The 16,642-nt window shown below is 44.8% G+C and overlaps 1 protein-coding gene across 2 annotated transcripts in view; it reads left to right on the top strand.

Annotated features, from left to right (window-relative positions):
• GNPAT (glyceronephosphate O-acyltransferase) overlaps positions 1-13,887 on the top strand; it is a 57,622-nt gene extending 43,735 nt beyond the window's left edge. For both annotated transcript variants that reach the window (XM_044288754.1, XM_044288753.1), the window contains 5 exons: positions 1,693-1,833; positions 9,928-10,027; positions 10,801-10,894; positions 12,195-12,256; positions 13,167-13,887. In XM_044288754.1, coding sequence (XP_044144689.1) covers positions 1,693-1,833; positions 9,928-10,027; positions 10,801-10,894; positions 12,195-12,256; positions 13,167-13,210 — 441 coding nt within the window. In that variant the 3' untranslated portion in view covers positions 13,211-13,887. The remainder of the gene's footprint in view (positions 1-1,692; positions 1,834-9,927; positions 10,028-10,800; positions 10,895-12,194; positions 12,257-13,166) is intronic.
• Positions 13,888-16,642: the final 2,755 nt, after the last annotated feature.

Genomic DNA, 16,642 nt, shown 5'->3' with positions numbered 1-16,642 from the left:
TCCCCTGTATATATGCACGACTGCATGTGGGTTTGAGCACCTCCTGCTAATGCCACCCTGTCTTTTTAGTTTGTATGATAAGATGTTCACCTGAATCTCTGTTGGAATGGAGTTCATGGGGAGACATGAAGTACAGACAGGACAGACTGTGGGCTGTGGTAATGGAAACTGCATATAATAGCTGCTGCTCATTATCCACACCCTCCCCTCTGTACTTCATGTCTCCTCATGAACTCCATTCTTACAGAGATTCCGCTGAAGATCTTATCAGCTGTATTCAGGAAAATAATCCTTGAGAAACAGAGCAGAGAGGAAGCTCAGGCAACTTTAGCTCAGTGTTGTAAAGTAACTTGTCCTACTGTGTGATTAGGACAGGTTTTGTGTGCACCAATAGGACTGCGGCCATTTTATTTTTCCTACTGATTGCTCCCTAGACAAAAGGAGCCATTATAACTAATGAAAGGTATTTGGGAATATATTTATCATAAATTAATATTTAAGTATTTTAATTTTCTTAATTCCCAGAGAACCCCTTTAAGCTAAAATGCCTTGCCTGTTGCACATTGTGGTTCCATACATGTAAATTTAACAGTTCAGGAAATCTTACAAATAGAGTATACTTGTTCACTTTAATCTCTTGGGTGGGAAAATCACTTTAAGGGGATGTTTTAAGATGTGTAGATCTTTTTATCTCATCTGACATGTCAATTTTAGTAAATAACATGTATTCCCCATAAAAGTAACTCTGTTATGCTGTTCCTCTGTTATTCCTCCTGAATATGGGTGTCGCCATTTCCCTTGTCACATTCTGACACTGGCAGCGCTAATTATATGATGTAAGTATCACCTAGCTGTCAATGTTGACTAGGAATACATGGTGACATAATGGTGAGTGACACGTAGAATGCTGGATTTTCAGTCACATGTTGCAACCTGCAATGCAAGCCGCGTGCCTGTGACCTATTTTTACAGCCAAATTGCAGCCATTAAAATAGTCGCACAATAGCAAATCGCAAACAGGTCGTACAGATGTTTTTGGTTGTGTGTCTTTTTTTTGAGAATTGCCATTGTGAAACATCTCGCTGTGAAGTCCTAGGTGCGGACGCATTCATTTTCAATGGGGCCGGAATGTGCTGTCCGCATCTGCATTTGCGGATCCCAACTTCTATTTTTTTTGTGGAACGGAACATGTCCTATTCTTGTCTGCAATTGTGGACAAGAAAAGGCATTTTCTATGAGATTACTGCGATGTGCGGTCTGCAAAATGCGGAATGCACATTGCCGGTGTCTGTGTTTTTCGGGATCCGCAAAAATAACACAGACGTTTGAATGGACCCTAACAGAGGGACGGAAGAACACAGAGTTCTTAGAAAGGATGGTGCAGAATTGTTATCTTATGGGGAATACAAGGATTTATTAAAATAGACCTGTCAGGAGAGGTGACCACTACTCAAAGTAATACATCGGGCATAACTTAGGGGCAGCGTATGAGACAGGGATTCTCTCTGGTGTTCTCTGAATCCCAGTCATGTGCCGCCCCCACGAGCGCTGCACTACTGTATAAGTCTCCCTGAAATCTATGTAACCCATGATCAGACGGCATTTCTCTAGAGTGATGCCAGAATCCTATATCATGTATACAAGTATATGGCACAAAATTCTGTCTGTTAAAAGCCATTTTTCCTTTTTCAGGATTTTGAAGAAGGCAGTTTCCTGCTGTCAAAGTGTGACATAGTTCATCTGACTCCGCTTGAAATTGTCATTACTAAGAATGGAGAGGGTACAGCCATGTTCTTATATAAAATGTTTCAGCCTTTCTTAGAAGGTTACCAGGTATGTTGATTTTAGTACCCATTATAAAATATATCCGCACTCAACATATATCAAAGATGGGGACCAGATGGTCTCACCTCTCTGTATTTATTTAGTCACGTTTATTGCATTATTTTTTTTTTGTCTCATGTGATGTGCTAAGACCATTTTTCATATGTGCAGTTCCCTGGAATCACATAGTTGTCAACAGTCCTGAATTTGTCAGGATTGTCCTGAATTTTCAGAGACAATCCCAACATATTTGGCTTGGCCTGGCCCAAAAAATGGATTAGGCCTATGTAAATCTTGCTCATAAATGGCTGTTTGGGTGGCGCCATGGGGGGTGGCTTGACTAAAATGCCCTCAATTTACTAACACAGATGTTGGTAAGTATGGAATTAATGGAGCTTTAAAATATTGAATAATAATTAAAGGGCTGTCTCACCTCAGCAAAGGAAGGCACTTACTAATGTATTGTTATTATCCATATTGCCTCCTTTGCTGGCTTGAATTCATTTTTCCATCACATTATACACTGCTAGTTTGCGTCCTAGATACAAGGTGGCGGGGACAGGAGCTGCTGCGCGTGTATGCCTATGTGCACACTTCCAGTCTCGGTCACCAAAGACGCTGGCACTTTTTCCTATAGTGTACAAGCACGACCACCGCTGCTGGATTGCGGTGTGGTCATACCCATAGAGACAAGCAGTGTATAATGTTATGGAAAATTGAATCCAGCCAGCAAAGGAGACAATATGGACAATCACAATATATTACTAAGTGACTTAAATTTACTTTCTCTACATGCTAAATACCATTTCTCGCCCATATTCATTGGGGGACACAGAAACCGTGGGTATAGCTATGTCCTCTAGGAGGCGTTGACACTAGATAAAGCTGTTAGCTCCTCCCCTGGCAGCTATACCAGATGGGACAACAGTGGTCGCCTCGCCTCCCTGTTCTCCCGGGGTCGAGTTGGGCCCGTGCCGGTCACCCGCACTGCTGCCTCCCCCACAGAAGACAAGGTAGACCAGGGCAGCCTCGCTCCCCTGCATCCCGCCAGCCAAGGGGTCACCTAGGTCCGCCAAAGAGAAGACCCTCCCGCCATACCAGACTCCTGCCACTCCGATGCCTGCTGAGGAGGTGACCCTGCTGGAGAAGGTGACCTTGAGGGTCCACTTAGGGAGGGTGAAGAGAAGAGGATGAGAGAGGAGTACACGGGACTAGGTAAGTATCCCTCCCTCCCTCTTGGTGACAATTGTCCTAGGATGGAAACAGGCACCAGCCTTATTATGGTGCACCAGGATTCCCTCTCACTTCCCCCTAGGCCGAGCAGGAGCTGCTATCGCGGGCACTACGGGGTTGATAAGTCCAGGCAGGCGCTGCTACACTGCGGAAAGCCATGCGCAGGAACCAGGATTCCCTCTCACTCCCTGCCTAGGCCGAGCAGGCCACTAAGGGGTTAAGTTCAGGCAGGCGCTGCTACACTGGGGCCATGCGCAGGAACCATTTATTCCCTTGCGGTCCGGGACCTGGGGTAAGGTGTGAGCGCTGTCCTCTCAGTCCCAGACCGGTCCAACTCCGCAGCCACCAGATTCCTCTCTTTCGGGAGCGGGCACCTGTAGCGCCGCTCCTGAAGGGGTTAACACCAGGGTCAATGTCTGCCGCCGCAGCATTCCTGTCCGCGCGCTCCCTGTCCGGGGTGAACTCCTCCGGCAGGGGGTGGGGGGGAATCTGTGACACTGATTACATTTTCAGCTCATGGGCTTTCACTCGGGCTCCCCGCGCCCGGCCGACCGACAGCTTCGGTCCGCCATGCGCTCATGCATAGACCCGCCCCCGCTACAGTCCGGGAACATGCACCTGTGGACACACAGGGAAGGGAGCGAAGGAGGCTCTCCCCTATCTGTGATCAGCTGGTGTCAGGGCTCTTAGGGGGTTAATGACTTCCCTGACAGGAGTGGGGGGCGCTCTGGCGCAAATCCTTCCCGCCACCCCCTCCCCCAGAAGCCGCTGGGCCCCGCCTTAACCCCTTCTGGCCAGCCACTGACGGCCAGCACCTGAGGATTCTATCTCAGTACAGGTGCCTCCAAGTTATAACAGTTAACCCTTTCCTGCCTCTCTGCCCACTTTATGTTGGTCAGCCATGTTTTATAAAAAAATAATAATAAATAAAAATATGCGCGTTAATACAGACCTTCCTGAGCCTCATCACCGCAAGACCACCCTGTCTGTGTGGTACCAGGCTGGGCCCGTGTCCTATAGCGGACAAAAAAAAAAGACACCTCATAGTTCCCAATCCCCCTCCTGGGTCCTTGGTTGATATTCCTCCACCCGCGCAGATCCAGGGAGCACAGCTGAAGTATTCCCAATCCACCCTCTGGGCCATGTGGTTGATAGTTCTCCAGCGCACTCCGGTGCAGGACCTCTGGATTACCAATCCGTCCTCCAGGGGCCGTTTGGTTGATAATTCTTCAGCGCTCTCCAGTACAGGACCTTTGGATTCCCAATCCGTCCTCCGGGATCGTTTGGTTGGTAATTCTCCAGCGCACTCCAGTATAGTCGCTGCAGTGGGGCATTCCCTCAGGTAGGGGTTCCACCCTGACGCTGGCTTGGCGGTTGTTCCTGTCCGACGCCCTTCCCAGGTGGAGTGTTTAAGGTTAGCTTTTCTTCCCTGAGGCAGTATGATGCCATGGCTACTAACGCCGAATTCGGTGGTGTATGCCGCCACTATCATTCGGTGGCTACTTCTGTGTAGTGCCAGTCTCAGATGGGGAATGGGCTTCGCCCTGCCCCCTTTTCCTTCCGTTTTTTTCTTCTCTGGCTCAGGGTTCACGGTCACTCCGCAAACCTTGGTAGCTCCTACATTACTACTTTTCCTCATCTATGTTGATGCAGGGTATTGTTTCTGTGTTTTTTTTTCTTCCAGTCTTGTTCTGGACCGACTGTTGGGCTGTGACATTTTCCATATTCTTCTTCTACAGATGTATCCTACCCGTTGGTCCTGGGTGTACTACCTGTATCTACAAATACCTCTCTAGACTTGACTAATGACTGCCACGTCAGTCCGATGGTAGTCATGCCTTTTCACTGCATATTCCGTGGCTAGACTACGGGACTCGCCACGCCAGCTGGAGCGTGGGTGCTGTCACGACTCACCACCATTGATGGAGTTTCGTTCCTGCAATGGAACACCCCTTCTATTCTTCCTCCTCAAGGCAGGAGTTTGTCGCTCATCTTGGTCTGGTCGCAATTTCCGTCGAGCAGCGTTGCTACACCGTCCATACACGGTCGCCGATGGAACTCCTCACCGCCGGTGATTCTCTACTTCTACCTATATATTGATTCCTTGGCCTGCGGTTAGACACGCCTCATTCAGGCGCCTTTTTCTTGTTCGTTTATCAGCCAGTTTCTCAGTCTCCCCACAAGCCTCTTCGGCTCAGGGGACTTCGGTGGACCAATTGCCGTTTCCGTGGAGCGCTTCCTTTTAGCAGGGGTGGATGCTGCGGTCCTAGGTTTTTGGTGTGGCCCTTGGTTTCTTGATGGGTCAGGTTTGGCGCTTCTATCCTTTTCCAGCATCCTCTGACCCACCTGGGGCCCATAATAACCTTCCTTCAGGGAATGGCTCCTACGGTTCCTCCGTACCGTCCTCCTTTACCGCCTTGGGATCTGAACTTAGTCTCCTTGCGGGAGATGTCTCTCCGACTCCGGTCCTGAAATGTCGTTTTTTTCTTGTGGCTATCACATCCATCAGACGGGTGTCCGGGTTGGGGCGCTCTCTTGCAGAGACCCTTCCTGGTTCTTCACAGGGATAAAGCGGTTCTCCGGCCCGTGCATTCCTTCTCCCGTTGGTCTCTGATTCCATTTCAATGAAGAAATTGTCCTTCCATCACTCTTGGGCTAGGAGGATTCAAGGTTTGGCCGCGCAGTTGTGCAAGGTGGCTACTGTCCTCCTTATGCGCATTCAAATTTTTTTGCCAGGTGCATACTTATGCATTGGTGGGCGCTGCCTTAGGCCGCATGGTCTTGCAGGCAGCAGTCCTTAGTTGCCTGCAGGGGCGCTTGCTCCATGGGTCTGTGGTTTTCCCTCCCCGTGGACTGCTCTTGGATGTCCCACGGTTTCTGTGTCCCCCAATGAATATGGGCGAGAAAACGAGATTTTTGTAAAACTTACCAGTAAAATCTCTTTCTCGCTCTTCATTGGGGGACAAAGCACCCACCCAGTATTGTTGTTCGCCCACAGTTGTGGCTGTTGCTGGTTAGAACCTAGTCGGGTTCTTGGCATTGTTTTTGTTACACGTTATTTCTTTGGTTGGCTTGCTTCTCCTACTGCTTCTCACAAACTGAAGCTCTCTCCCCAGGCTGGAGGGAGTATAGCTGCCAGGGGAGGAGCTAACAGCTTTATCTAGTGTCAACGCCTCCTAGAGGACATAGCTATACCCACGGTTTCTGTGTCCCCCAATGAAGAGCGAGAAAGAGATTTTACTGGTAAGTATTACAAAAATCTTGTTTTTTATTGAAGTGAGACAACCCCTTTAAAAAAAATATTAAACCCCTATACCCATATATAGACAACATAATATTTTGTGAAAATGCCACCCAATTTTGCATTACAGTGTAAAAAAAATAAATGTAACTAAGGTCGGACGTTAGATGCATAACACCTCTATAAATTCAAGGTGTGCAAAGTTCATATGTACAGACGTGGACAAAATTGTTGGTACCCTTTGGTCAATGAAAGAAAAAGTCACAATGGTCACAGAAATAACTTTAATCTGACAAAAGTAATAATAAATTAAAATTCTATAAATGTTAACCAATGAAAGTCAGACATTGTTTTTCAACCATGCTTCAACAGAATTATGTAAAAAAATAAACTCATGAAACAGGCATGGACAAAAATGATGGTACCCCTAGAAAACACAGAACATAATGTGACCAAAGGGACATGTTAATTCAAGGTGTGTCCACTAATTAGCATCACAGGTGTCTACAACCTTGTAATCAGCCATTGGGCCTATATATATGGCTCCAGGTAATCACTGTGTTGTTTGGTGATATGGTGTGTACCACACTCGACATGGACCAGAGGAAGCAAAGGAAAGAGCTGTCTCAAGAGATCAGAAAGAAAATTATAGACAAGCATGTTAAAGGTAAAGGCTATAAGACCATCTCCAAGCAACTAGATGTTCCTGTGAGTACAGTTGCACATATTATTCATAAGTTTAAGATCCATGGGACTGTAGCCAACCTCCCTGGACGTGGCCGCAGGAGGAAAATTGATGACAAATCTAAGAGACGGATAATCCGAATGGTAACAAAAGAGCCTAGAAAGACTTCTAAAGAGATTCAAGGTGAACTTCATGCTCAAGGAACATCAGTGTCAGATCGCACCATCCGTCGTTGTTTGAGCCAAAGTGGACTACATGGGAGACGACCAAGGAGGACACCATTGTTGAAAACGAATCATAAAAAAGCAAGACTGGAATATGCCAAACTACATGTTGACAAGCCACAAAGCTTCTGGGAGAATGTCCTGTGGACAGATGAGACAAAAATCGAAGTTTTTGCCAAGGCACATCAGCTGTATGTTCACAGACGAAAAAAATGAAGCATATCAAGAAAAGAACACTGTCCCTACTGTGAAACATGGAGGAGGCTCTGTTATGTTCTGGGGCTGCTTTGCTGCGTCTGGCACAGGGTGTCTTGAATCTGTGCAGGGTACAATGAAATCTCAAGACTATCAAGGAATTCTAGAGAGAAATGTACTAGCCAGTGTCAGAAAGCTTGGTCTCAGTCGCAGGTCATGGGTCTTGCAACAGGACAATGACCCAAAACACACCGCTAAAAACACCCAAGAATGGCTAAGAGGAAAAAATTGGACTATTCTAAAGTGGCCTTCTATGAGCCCTGACCTCAATCCTATTGAGCATCTTTGGAAGGAGCTGAAACATGCAGTCTGGAAAAGGCACCCTTCAAACCGGACACAACTGGAGCAGTTTGCTCATGAGGAGTGGGCCAAAATACCTGCTGAGAGGTGCAGATGTCTCATTGACAGTTACAGGAAGCGTTTGATTGCAGTGATTGCCTCAAAAGGTTGCGCAACAAAATATTAAGTTAGGGGTACCATCATTTTTGTCCATGCCTGTTTCATGAGTTTATTTTTTTACATAATTCTGTTGAAGCATGGTTGAAAAACAATGTCTGACTTTCATTGGTTAACATTTATAGAATTTTAATTTATTATTACTTTTGTCAGATTAAAGTTATTTCTGTGACCATTGTGACTTTTTCTTTCATTGACCAAAGGGTACCAACAATTTTGTCCACGTCTGTATCTTAGGCCTCTTTCACACTTGCGTTGTCCGGATCCGGCGTGTACTCCACTTGACGGAATTACACGCCGGATCCGGAAAAACGCAAGTGTACTGAAAGCATTTGAAGACTGATCCGTCTTCAAAATGCTTTCAGTGTTACTATGGCAGCCAGGACGCTATTAAAGTCCTGGTTGCCATAGTAGGAGCGGGGAGCGGTATACTTGCAGTCCGTGCGGCTCCCGGGGCGCTCCGGAATGACGTCAGAGCGCCCCATGCCCATGGATGACGTGCCATGTGATCACGTCATCCATGCGCTTTGGGCGCCCTGACGTCACTCTGGAGCGCCCCGGGAGCCGCATGGACGGTAAGTATGCTGCTCCCCACTACACTTTACCATGGCTGCCAGGACTTTAGCGTCCCGGCAGCCATGGTAACCATTCAGAAAAAGCTAAACGTCGGATCCGGCAATGCGCCGAAACGACGTTTAGCTTAAGGCCGGATCCGGATCAATGCCTTTCAATGGGCATTAATTCCGGATTCGGCCTTGCGGCAAGTCTTCAGGATTTTTGGCCGGAGCAAAAAGCGCAGCATGCTGCGGAATTATCTCCGGCCAAAAAACGTTCCGTTCCGGAACTGAAGACATCCTGATGCATCCTGAACGGATTTCACTCCATTCAGAATGCATTAGGATAAAACTGATCAGGATTCTTCCGGCATTAGAGCCCCGACAACGGAACTCTATGCCGGAAGAAAAGAACGCAAGTGTGAAAGCTCCCTTAGAGTGAATCAACATAACTGAGGAAACTATAATTGTGGTCATTAAAGGGGTTTTCCATTTATAGATATTGATGATGCAGTACAGTATTCTGAAGATAGGTCATCCATAACAAATCACTGGGGTTTCAACACTTGAAATGGCGCTAAGATGGGCTAGACCTGTGGTGGCGAACCTATGGCACGGGTGCCAGAGGCAGCACTTGGAACCCTCTCTGTGGGCACCCGCACCCTGGAAAAAGTCTGAGTATACCAATATACCTTAGACCTTTCCTGCCATTCATCAGCGCAGGACGCACCATGAACAGCACGGGCGGCTCACTGAATGTAGACAGGCTATTATAGCTACTACATGATAAAGTACATGAAAGATATACTGTGAAAATCTCAGCGTGTGGCGATGAGAGTTCTCATTCTGAACTCTGCTCCTCTGACAGGATCACACAGAATTATAATGATTTATAATGCTGTGTGTCTCTGTGAGATCTGGCATCTTTTGTATCACACTGGCAGCATTATATCAGTGTAATTCAATAGACTACAGGTCTCATACGAACATACAGCCTTATCAATCATTATAATGCTGTGCGATCCTGTCAGAGGAGCAGAGTTCAGAATGGGAACTCTCACGCCACACGCTGCGATTTTCATACTGATTTCACTCTTCTGTGTCTGCCCTTACCAGGGAAAATCTTTTAAAAGGGTTGTGTTATCTCAGACTTTGATAGCATATTGCCATCTAAGTCAAATAGGTGTGGGTCCCGTGCCTATCTCTCAAAATGAAGGAGAGCACACCGCGCAAGCATTGCCACCCCCATTTACTTCTATGGGACTTCCGAAACGTGGCTATTTTCAGCAGTCTTATAGAGGTTAATGAGATGAGAGACAACCCCTTTAAATTAAATCCTTATTAAATCCAATAAAAGTGTGGGTTTACAAAAGATAAAACTAGACGTTAACATATTCTAAGATGAAGAAAGCAATATATTCACCGCATAATAACTATGTTACACATATTTTACAGCTAGCCTTTATGTATTTAGCCAAGGGGGTCACAGATAGCTGGACAGAAAAGCAGTACATATCTGGTGTGAGAAGTTTTGTTACACAAAGGATCCTTACAGGTGAGCACTTCAATGTGGTATATATCTACAACATAGTGAATACAGCAGAGGTGTGTTTGAAAAGTACAAAAGCCACATGTGCAGCATCCATTTTTCTATAATGCACACATTGTAAATTGTTCAAAAATCAGCCATCTTGGGCAGCAAGGGACTGGCCGTGTTGCTGAAGAGATTCCCTCTCCCCCTTGATTGACAGGTCCAGACATCTCGCCTTTTTGCGCTTGAGTGGTTGCTTTGAGCCTCTGTGTAGGTGCAGAGGATCTGCTGCTACCTAACTACACACCTGGAAATGTAGCAGTGCATGCACAGTCGACATCTGTGCTGGCCTCGAGCAGCTCAAAGAGGCTGATTTTTGATCAGATTTGATTTCTATTAATCAATTTGCACATGTTAGGGGGAATTTATCAAAGGCTGTATGACAATTCTCTGGCGCACAGATTTTTGCGCAAGCTGCAATTTTGTGCAGATTTTTTATTTATTTTTTTCAAGTTTACTATTACTATTATTATGCCAGAAACTGACAGATTATAGCACAAATCTACAGAAGCTCATTGGTGGTGTAGAATAATTTGTCACACCTTACTCCAGCACATTTGAGGGGTGCAGCCTCTTATTTCTCTTCTATCCAGCCATTTTCAGAAAGGTTATTACTTTACATCCCCCTTCATCAATACTATACCCTAATGTAACTATTGTATCTCTTGCATGGAAATCATAGCTGTCAATTAGAGAGAACAATATTCTACTCTTACAAATACCCTTCACTTTTACAGGAGCCACCCAATGTTATGAGGCCTTATCTTCTGATATGCAAAAAAATACACTAGCATCTTTCGTGCAGCTAGGGATTATAAAAGCGAGAAAATCGTAAGTATAGATCCTGGTTCCTAGTTGTAATGGAGCTCTTTCAGTCACACAAGGCTTGGTGGAGTGACTTTGAATCCCTTTGGCCTGTTGCTGGCGGTGTTTCAACAAGTGGCAGTGTATCATGATACTTAAAGGGGTTGTCTCATTTCAGCAAATGGCATATATCATGTAGACAAAGTTAATACAAGGCAATTACTAATGTATTGTGATTGTCCATATTGTCTCCTTTGCTGGCTGGATTAATTTTTCCATCACATTATCCATTGCTTGTTTCCATAGTTATGACCATGCTGTAATCCAGCAGTGGTGGCCATGTTTGGACACTATAGCAAAGATTGCTGTACTATGCACATTCCCATGGTCCCGGCCACCAGAGGCCGTCACTTTTTCCTATATTGTGCAAGCACAACCACCACTGCGGAATTGCAGGCTGGTCGTGACTATGGAAACCAACCGTTTATAATTTGAGGGAAAAATGAATCTATCCAGCAAAAGAAGCAATATGGACAATCACAATACATTAGTAGGTGCCTTGTAATAACTTTATCTAGATTATAAATACAATTTGGTGAAGTGAGACTACCCCTTTAACAGTTAAGTTATGAGTAGCGTTGAGCGAACTTGTGTTTTCAAGTTCCCCGTACAAGGTTCATGTTATCTAAGAATTCTGTTATGGACTATAACTTGTGGTCTGTGGTAGCGGAATTCATAACTGAATTCTTAGATAACCCGAACCTTGTACGCCGAATTTGAAGTTCGCTCATCCCTAGTTGTGAGTTCAGTTTTACCAATGACAGAGTTCTAGGGGCTCTTCCTTCAGTTCGAGAATGTGATGAGAGCACAGCGTTGTTTTTGTTGCCATATTCACAAGTGAAATTTGGGAATTTAAATGCATTTCCAATGCAGTTTTTGATGTGGTTTAACCACACCTAAACTGCAATGTCTCAATACAACATGTGATAACTTAGAGGGAACCTGTCACCATGGCAGTGAATAGAGAGGACATCATGCATGGGCTGGGTGCTCTCCTTCACTTCAGCGGCCAGGTTCTGGAGATGGGAGAGGGTCTCAGAAGTGGGACCTGCACCTATCTGACATTTTTGGCGCTATAAAAATGTTGAGATAGGACAACCCAGGGGTTTTCTGAGATTTTTAAGAACTTGTCCCGGAGTAGGGAGCTGTCTAAAATAAAGGAAAAATTCACTGAATATCAAGCCCTGTGTCTCATTAAAATAAAAAGCTCACGCTGGATTACAAAAGTACTCCCCTGTTGTTGATTTTTTTATCTGTTATTTCCCAGGGCTGATTCAGCCATCTTCACTGTTGATGAGCAAGCTATGGCAGATATGGAAGGAAAACTTGGTGAGAACTTTTATATTATAGTATTGTTATTACAAAGAAAAATTATTTATTTTTCCCCTTAATACTTTATAATGGTGCTGTTATTTTCCAGTGTACAGAATACAGCCGATATCTGAAATATAGTAGTGGCCTCATGCATTTCTATGGCAGACCTACTGTACAAACAACACTGATACTGCATTGTGCATTAGCCTTAAAGGGGTTCTGCAGTTTGTTTAAACTCGCTGTTTACCGAGTGAACAGAGCTTAGCCACACCCAGGCAAGTTGATACTAGTCGTGACGTCACTGGGCCTGCTGTAAACAGTGAGAAGGCCGCGGCACTGCTGGAGCGCCGCGGCCTTCTCAAACAGCTGATTGGCGGGGGTCCGACCCCTGCCGATCAGATGCTGATGATCTATCCAGAGGATAGATAATCAGTTTAAACTAACTCCAGAACCCCTTTTAAGGGTGAAAAAAAAACAAAAAACTTTTGTTGTCGTTTCTACTGTGAAATTAATAATTGCCGAAAAACATGATCTCCTTCCACAATATGGGAAGGAGCGATCACTAATGCCATTGCATGTCCCCATAGCAACAGCGCAATTAGATGGCACGGAAAACAATGATTATTGTGACTGCATAAAAGATGTGATTACCCGATAAACAAGCATTCCCATGAACGTTAACCAGCCTTAACCGTGTGTATAGTGTTGCCATCCCGCCTTATCTAGGCCTCTAGCAGTACAATAGGGATGTCAGCTGTCATTAAATCTCCCTCCTAGTATAATGAGATGACTCTGCTGACCCTGTCCCATTTCAAACCGTAAAACAGGCTGTATTGGCTAGCATAAAATCTCATGCCCTAATGACATGCCCATATGTTTTACTGTAAACGGCAGCCTTGTTGAAACTGATGTCCATTCTTAATAGGACTGCAGATGCCTGGAACGAAGATCCCAGTGGCACGACTCTAAGATATGTGACAGTATATGGAGCCATTATGGTTATGCCACCGGGAACCTCAACAGCTATGTGATCTGAAGGGCAGCTACCTATTCTCATCTAGGAAAGTTCATATGACTAGACTAATTTCTCTGTGAATGAAGAAAAGGTCAAGAACAAATGTTCCTCTTACTTGCCACTGACGCACTATGACTTACTTCATGAGCTTTTAATGGACCATCAAGCAAAATGAGATGCTAAGGAGCAAATTGCACTGAAAATGGTTAAACTTTATTACAAATGAGTGCAATTACATTGAGTGAATAAATTACTACTTTATGACACTTTGAACACAGACTGTTATAGCAGAACAACACTCCCAACCTTATGGTTTTAAAACAGCCAATTCTAACACTGCCAGATTTACCATGTCCCATCCAGATCTCGTACTAGAATCTTTAACTCAGGCTCTACTGATATTGGTTACTGAAACCTATTGGTGTTGGTTATTTTCTTATCTTGGAATATCGCCATTTACTGTTACACAAAAGCTTTTAAGGTGGAATATTTAAGGTCTGTTATTTTTATTTTTTGTGGCACGTCTAAGATTTCTGTAAACTGAGGCCTAGCAGTTGTACAGTATATTCTTTGGATTCCCAAAGTATGGAAATGTATAAGAAAAGAACACAAAATAAATATTTACTTTAAATCGGTTGTGTGTGCATTATAAACCGTGATACAAACATAAACTCTGTAATCATTGAACTGCAGACGATTCAACAAAATATGATGTACTTGAGGGTTGTAGTCCCAGTGACTATACTGTGGTTAATCCTAGTTCTCAGAGGCGTCTTGTAAGTGGTTACAGTTCTTGACGCAAGACTTAAGTACATGGAAGTTAAGATACAAGGAAATAGTTTAAAAGTATGGAAATGATAATGGACTTATGGTTATAAGACGTTATTAATAGCAATTACTGCCAAAATGTAGGCGGGTATGCGGTGACAAACGCCACACGGACGATGTTACAAACTAGGAGTCAGTGGTGTGCCTCAGGTATTTGGCACCCAGGGTGGTTATACTTTCCCTGGCACCCGCTCCCCCAGTGAAGTGAATGGGGCTCAGCTGCGATACTAAGCACAGTCGCTATCAAATGGACAGTGCTGTGCTTGGTGAGCAGAGTAGGCAAGAAAATTTAAATGCTGCCCCCCACCGCCGTGCCAAATTCTTAGTCCAACCCCTTCCCCCCCAGCCCTACTGTTAGAGATATTTGGGTGGACATTATATACATCGCTACATACATGAGACTACAGCATCACATACCTCTTAGGGCTCATTCACTCATTCAGAGGACCATATCCGCCATGTGCGTTCCACATTTTGTGGAACGGAGCAGCCAACCTTATGATAAAAATGCCTATTCTTGTCCTCAATTGTGGGTTAGAATAGGACATGTTCTATTTTATTTTATTTTTTATGGGGCCATGGAACGGAAGTACGTATACGGACAGCAGACGGGGTGCAGTCCCCATCTTTTGCTGCCCTATTGAAACAAATGGGTCCACACCCGTTGCGCAAAATTGCGGAACTAATGAAGACACAAATGTATAGTTATGTGAATCGGCCCTTAGGCTGGGTTAACATCATGTTTTTGCCATCCGTTTAATTGATATATTGTAAAATAAAAGGGGTATGGGATCTTTTAACGTATATGTTTTTTGTATACATTAAATGGATGGCAGCAATGTGATGTGATGTGAGCCCGGCCTTACTCCATTGATGTCTCCTCTGCGGTAAGGAGCAGTACCTCAGCAGCTACAGTTACATCTATACTATAAAAATCAATGTCTGTCCATCTCTCCTCCATAGGCATCCAAACGCCTGATCCCTTAGACGCCAAATTTTGCACATAGGTACATCAAGTGTCCTAAAGGTCCTGATGCACTCACGGTTGCTGTTCATCAGCACGGTTGCTGTTCATCATGTCCTCCATAGGCATCCAAACGTATTTGACCCTAAATTTGGCACATGGATACACTGGGTGTCTGGGAATGCTTCCCCGCTGCACTTGCTCACTGTTGTACTCTGTTATCAGCCACCATGTCTGTTTCTCTGTCCTCTATAGGCATCCAAACACCTGAACCATTTGATGCATTCACTTAAAGGGGTTGTCCGAGTTATGAAAAAAATAATAATATAGCACTGAAAATCTGATGGGCAGTAATAGATAACTAAGCTAAGCAAGTTTTATGCAAAAAATAAAAATATATTTCCTCATTTCCCTGGTTCTTTTCTGGCCCTTTGTTTACATGCAATAAAAACAATCTCTGCCCCTCCCCCCTGCTCTGCTAAGGGAGTGGATACAAGAGCTGCCCTGAGTGACATGTCTGCCTGCTGGGAGACTCAGCAGCATGTTGTATGTGTAGGACTACAAGTCCCATCTGTACAATGACACTGCAAAGGGAGTGAATACAAGAGCTGCCCTGAGTGGCATGTCTGCCTGCTGGGAGACTCTGCAGCATGTTGTATTTGTAGAACTACAAGTCCAAGCTGTATAATGACACTGCTAAGGGAGTGGATACAAGAGCTGCCCTGAGTGATATGTCTGCCTGCTGAGGCAATCAACAGCAACTTGTAAGTGTAGAACTACAAGTCCCACTTGTATAATGACACTGCTAATACACACAGGATCTTCCCGCTACCTTCTTGTGCAATGCTCTCTCTAGTCTGTCAGATCCTGTGCCCAGAATTGTCACTGCTGCAGCTAGCCAGTATGCGCAGCTGAAGGGGTTAAGAATCTTAAGAGAGAGAGAGCAGACGGCAGTGGGGGGGGGGGGGGGGGGGGGGGGGGGGGGGGGGGGGGGGGGGGGCGTGGCCAGCACAGTGAAAGTCTGGCTTTTATCAGAGCAGGGAGAGAAGCTGATATCACAGGTCATGTGACCCTCAGTGAAATCTGAGAAACCAGGCACTGGAGATAAAGTGAGTTAATTGGAAAGCTGTTATATTTGCTTAGTTAGGAACATAGAACAAAAAAATAACTCGGATAACCCCTTTAATGATGTTCCCTGTTATCAGCCAATATCAGAATGCCACTAAATGCTAAATCTAAATGCCTGAACTAGTTGACTCCAAATTTGGCACACAGGTACATTGAGTGTCTAGGAAAGTGTTTGTAAAGGTACTGATCTTGTTGGACATTTAGAGCACTCACTCACTTTGGCCCAGACAAAGGCTTGATGTCTGGGCAGTCTCCAAAGTAAAATCTTTGGGGGAGATTTATCAAACTGGTGTAAAGTAGAAGTGGTTTAGTTGCCCATAGCAACCTATCAGCTTCCAGCTTTCATTTTTCACAGCTCCTTTGGAAAATGAAAGGTGGAATGGTTGCTACGGGCAATTAAGCCAGTTCTACTTTACACCAGTTTGATAAATCCAATAAACACACAGAGATAGAGACCTTTTTCAGG

The sequence above is a fragment of the Bufo gargarizans genome, chromosome 4 (genome assembly GCF_014858855.1).
Source record: "Bufo gargarizans isolate SCDJY-AF-19 chromosome 4, ASM1485885v1, whole genome shotgun sequence".
In the NCBI taxonomy this organism is placed as follows: domain Eukaryota; kingdom Metazoa; phylum Chordata; class Amphibia; order Anura; family Bufonidae; genus Bufo; species Bufo gargarizans.
This window is presented reverse-complemented; position numbering and strand designations above follow the sequence as displayed.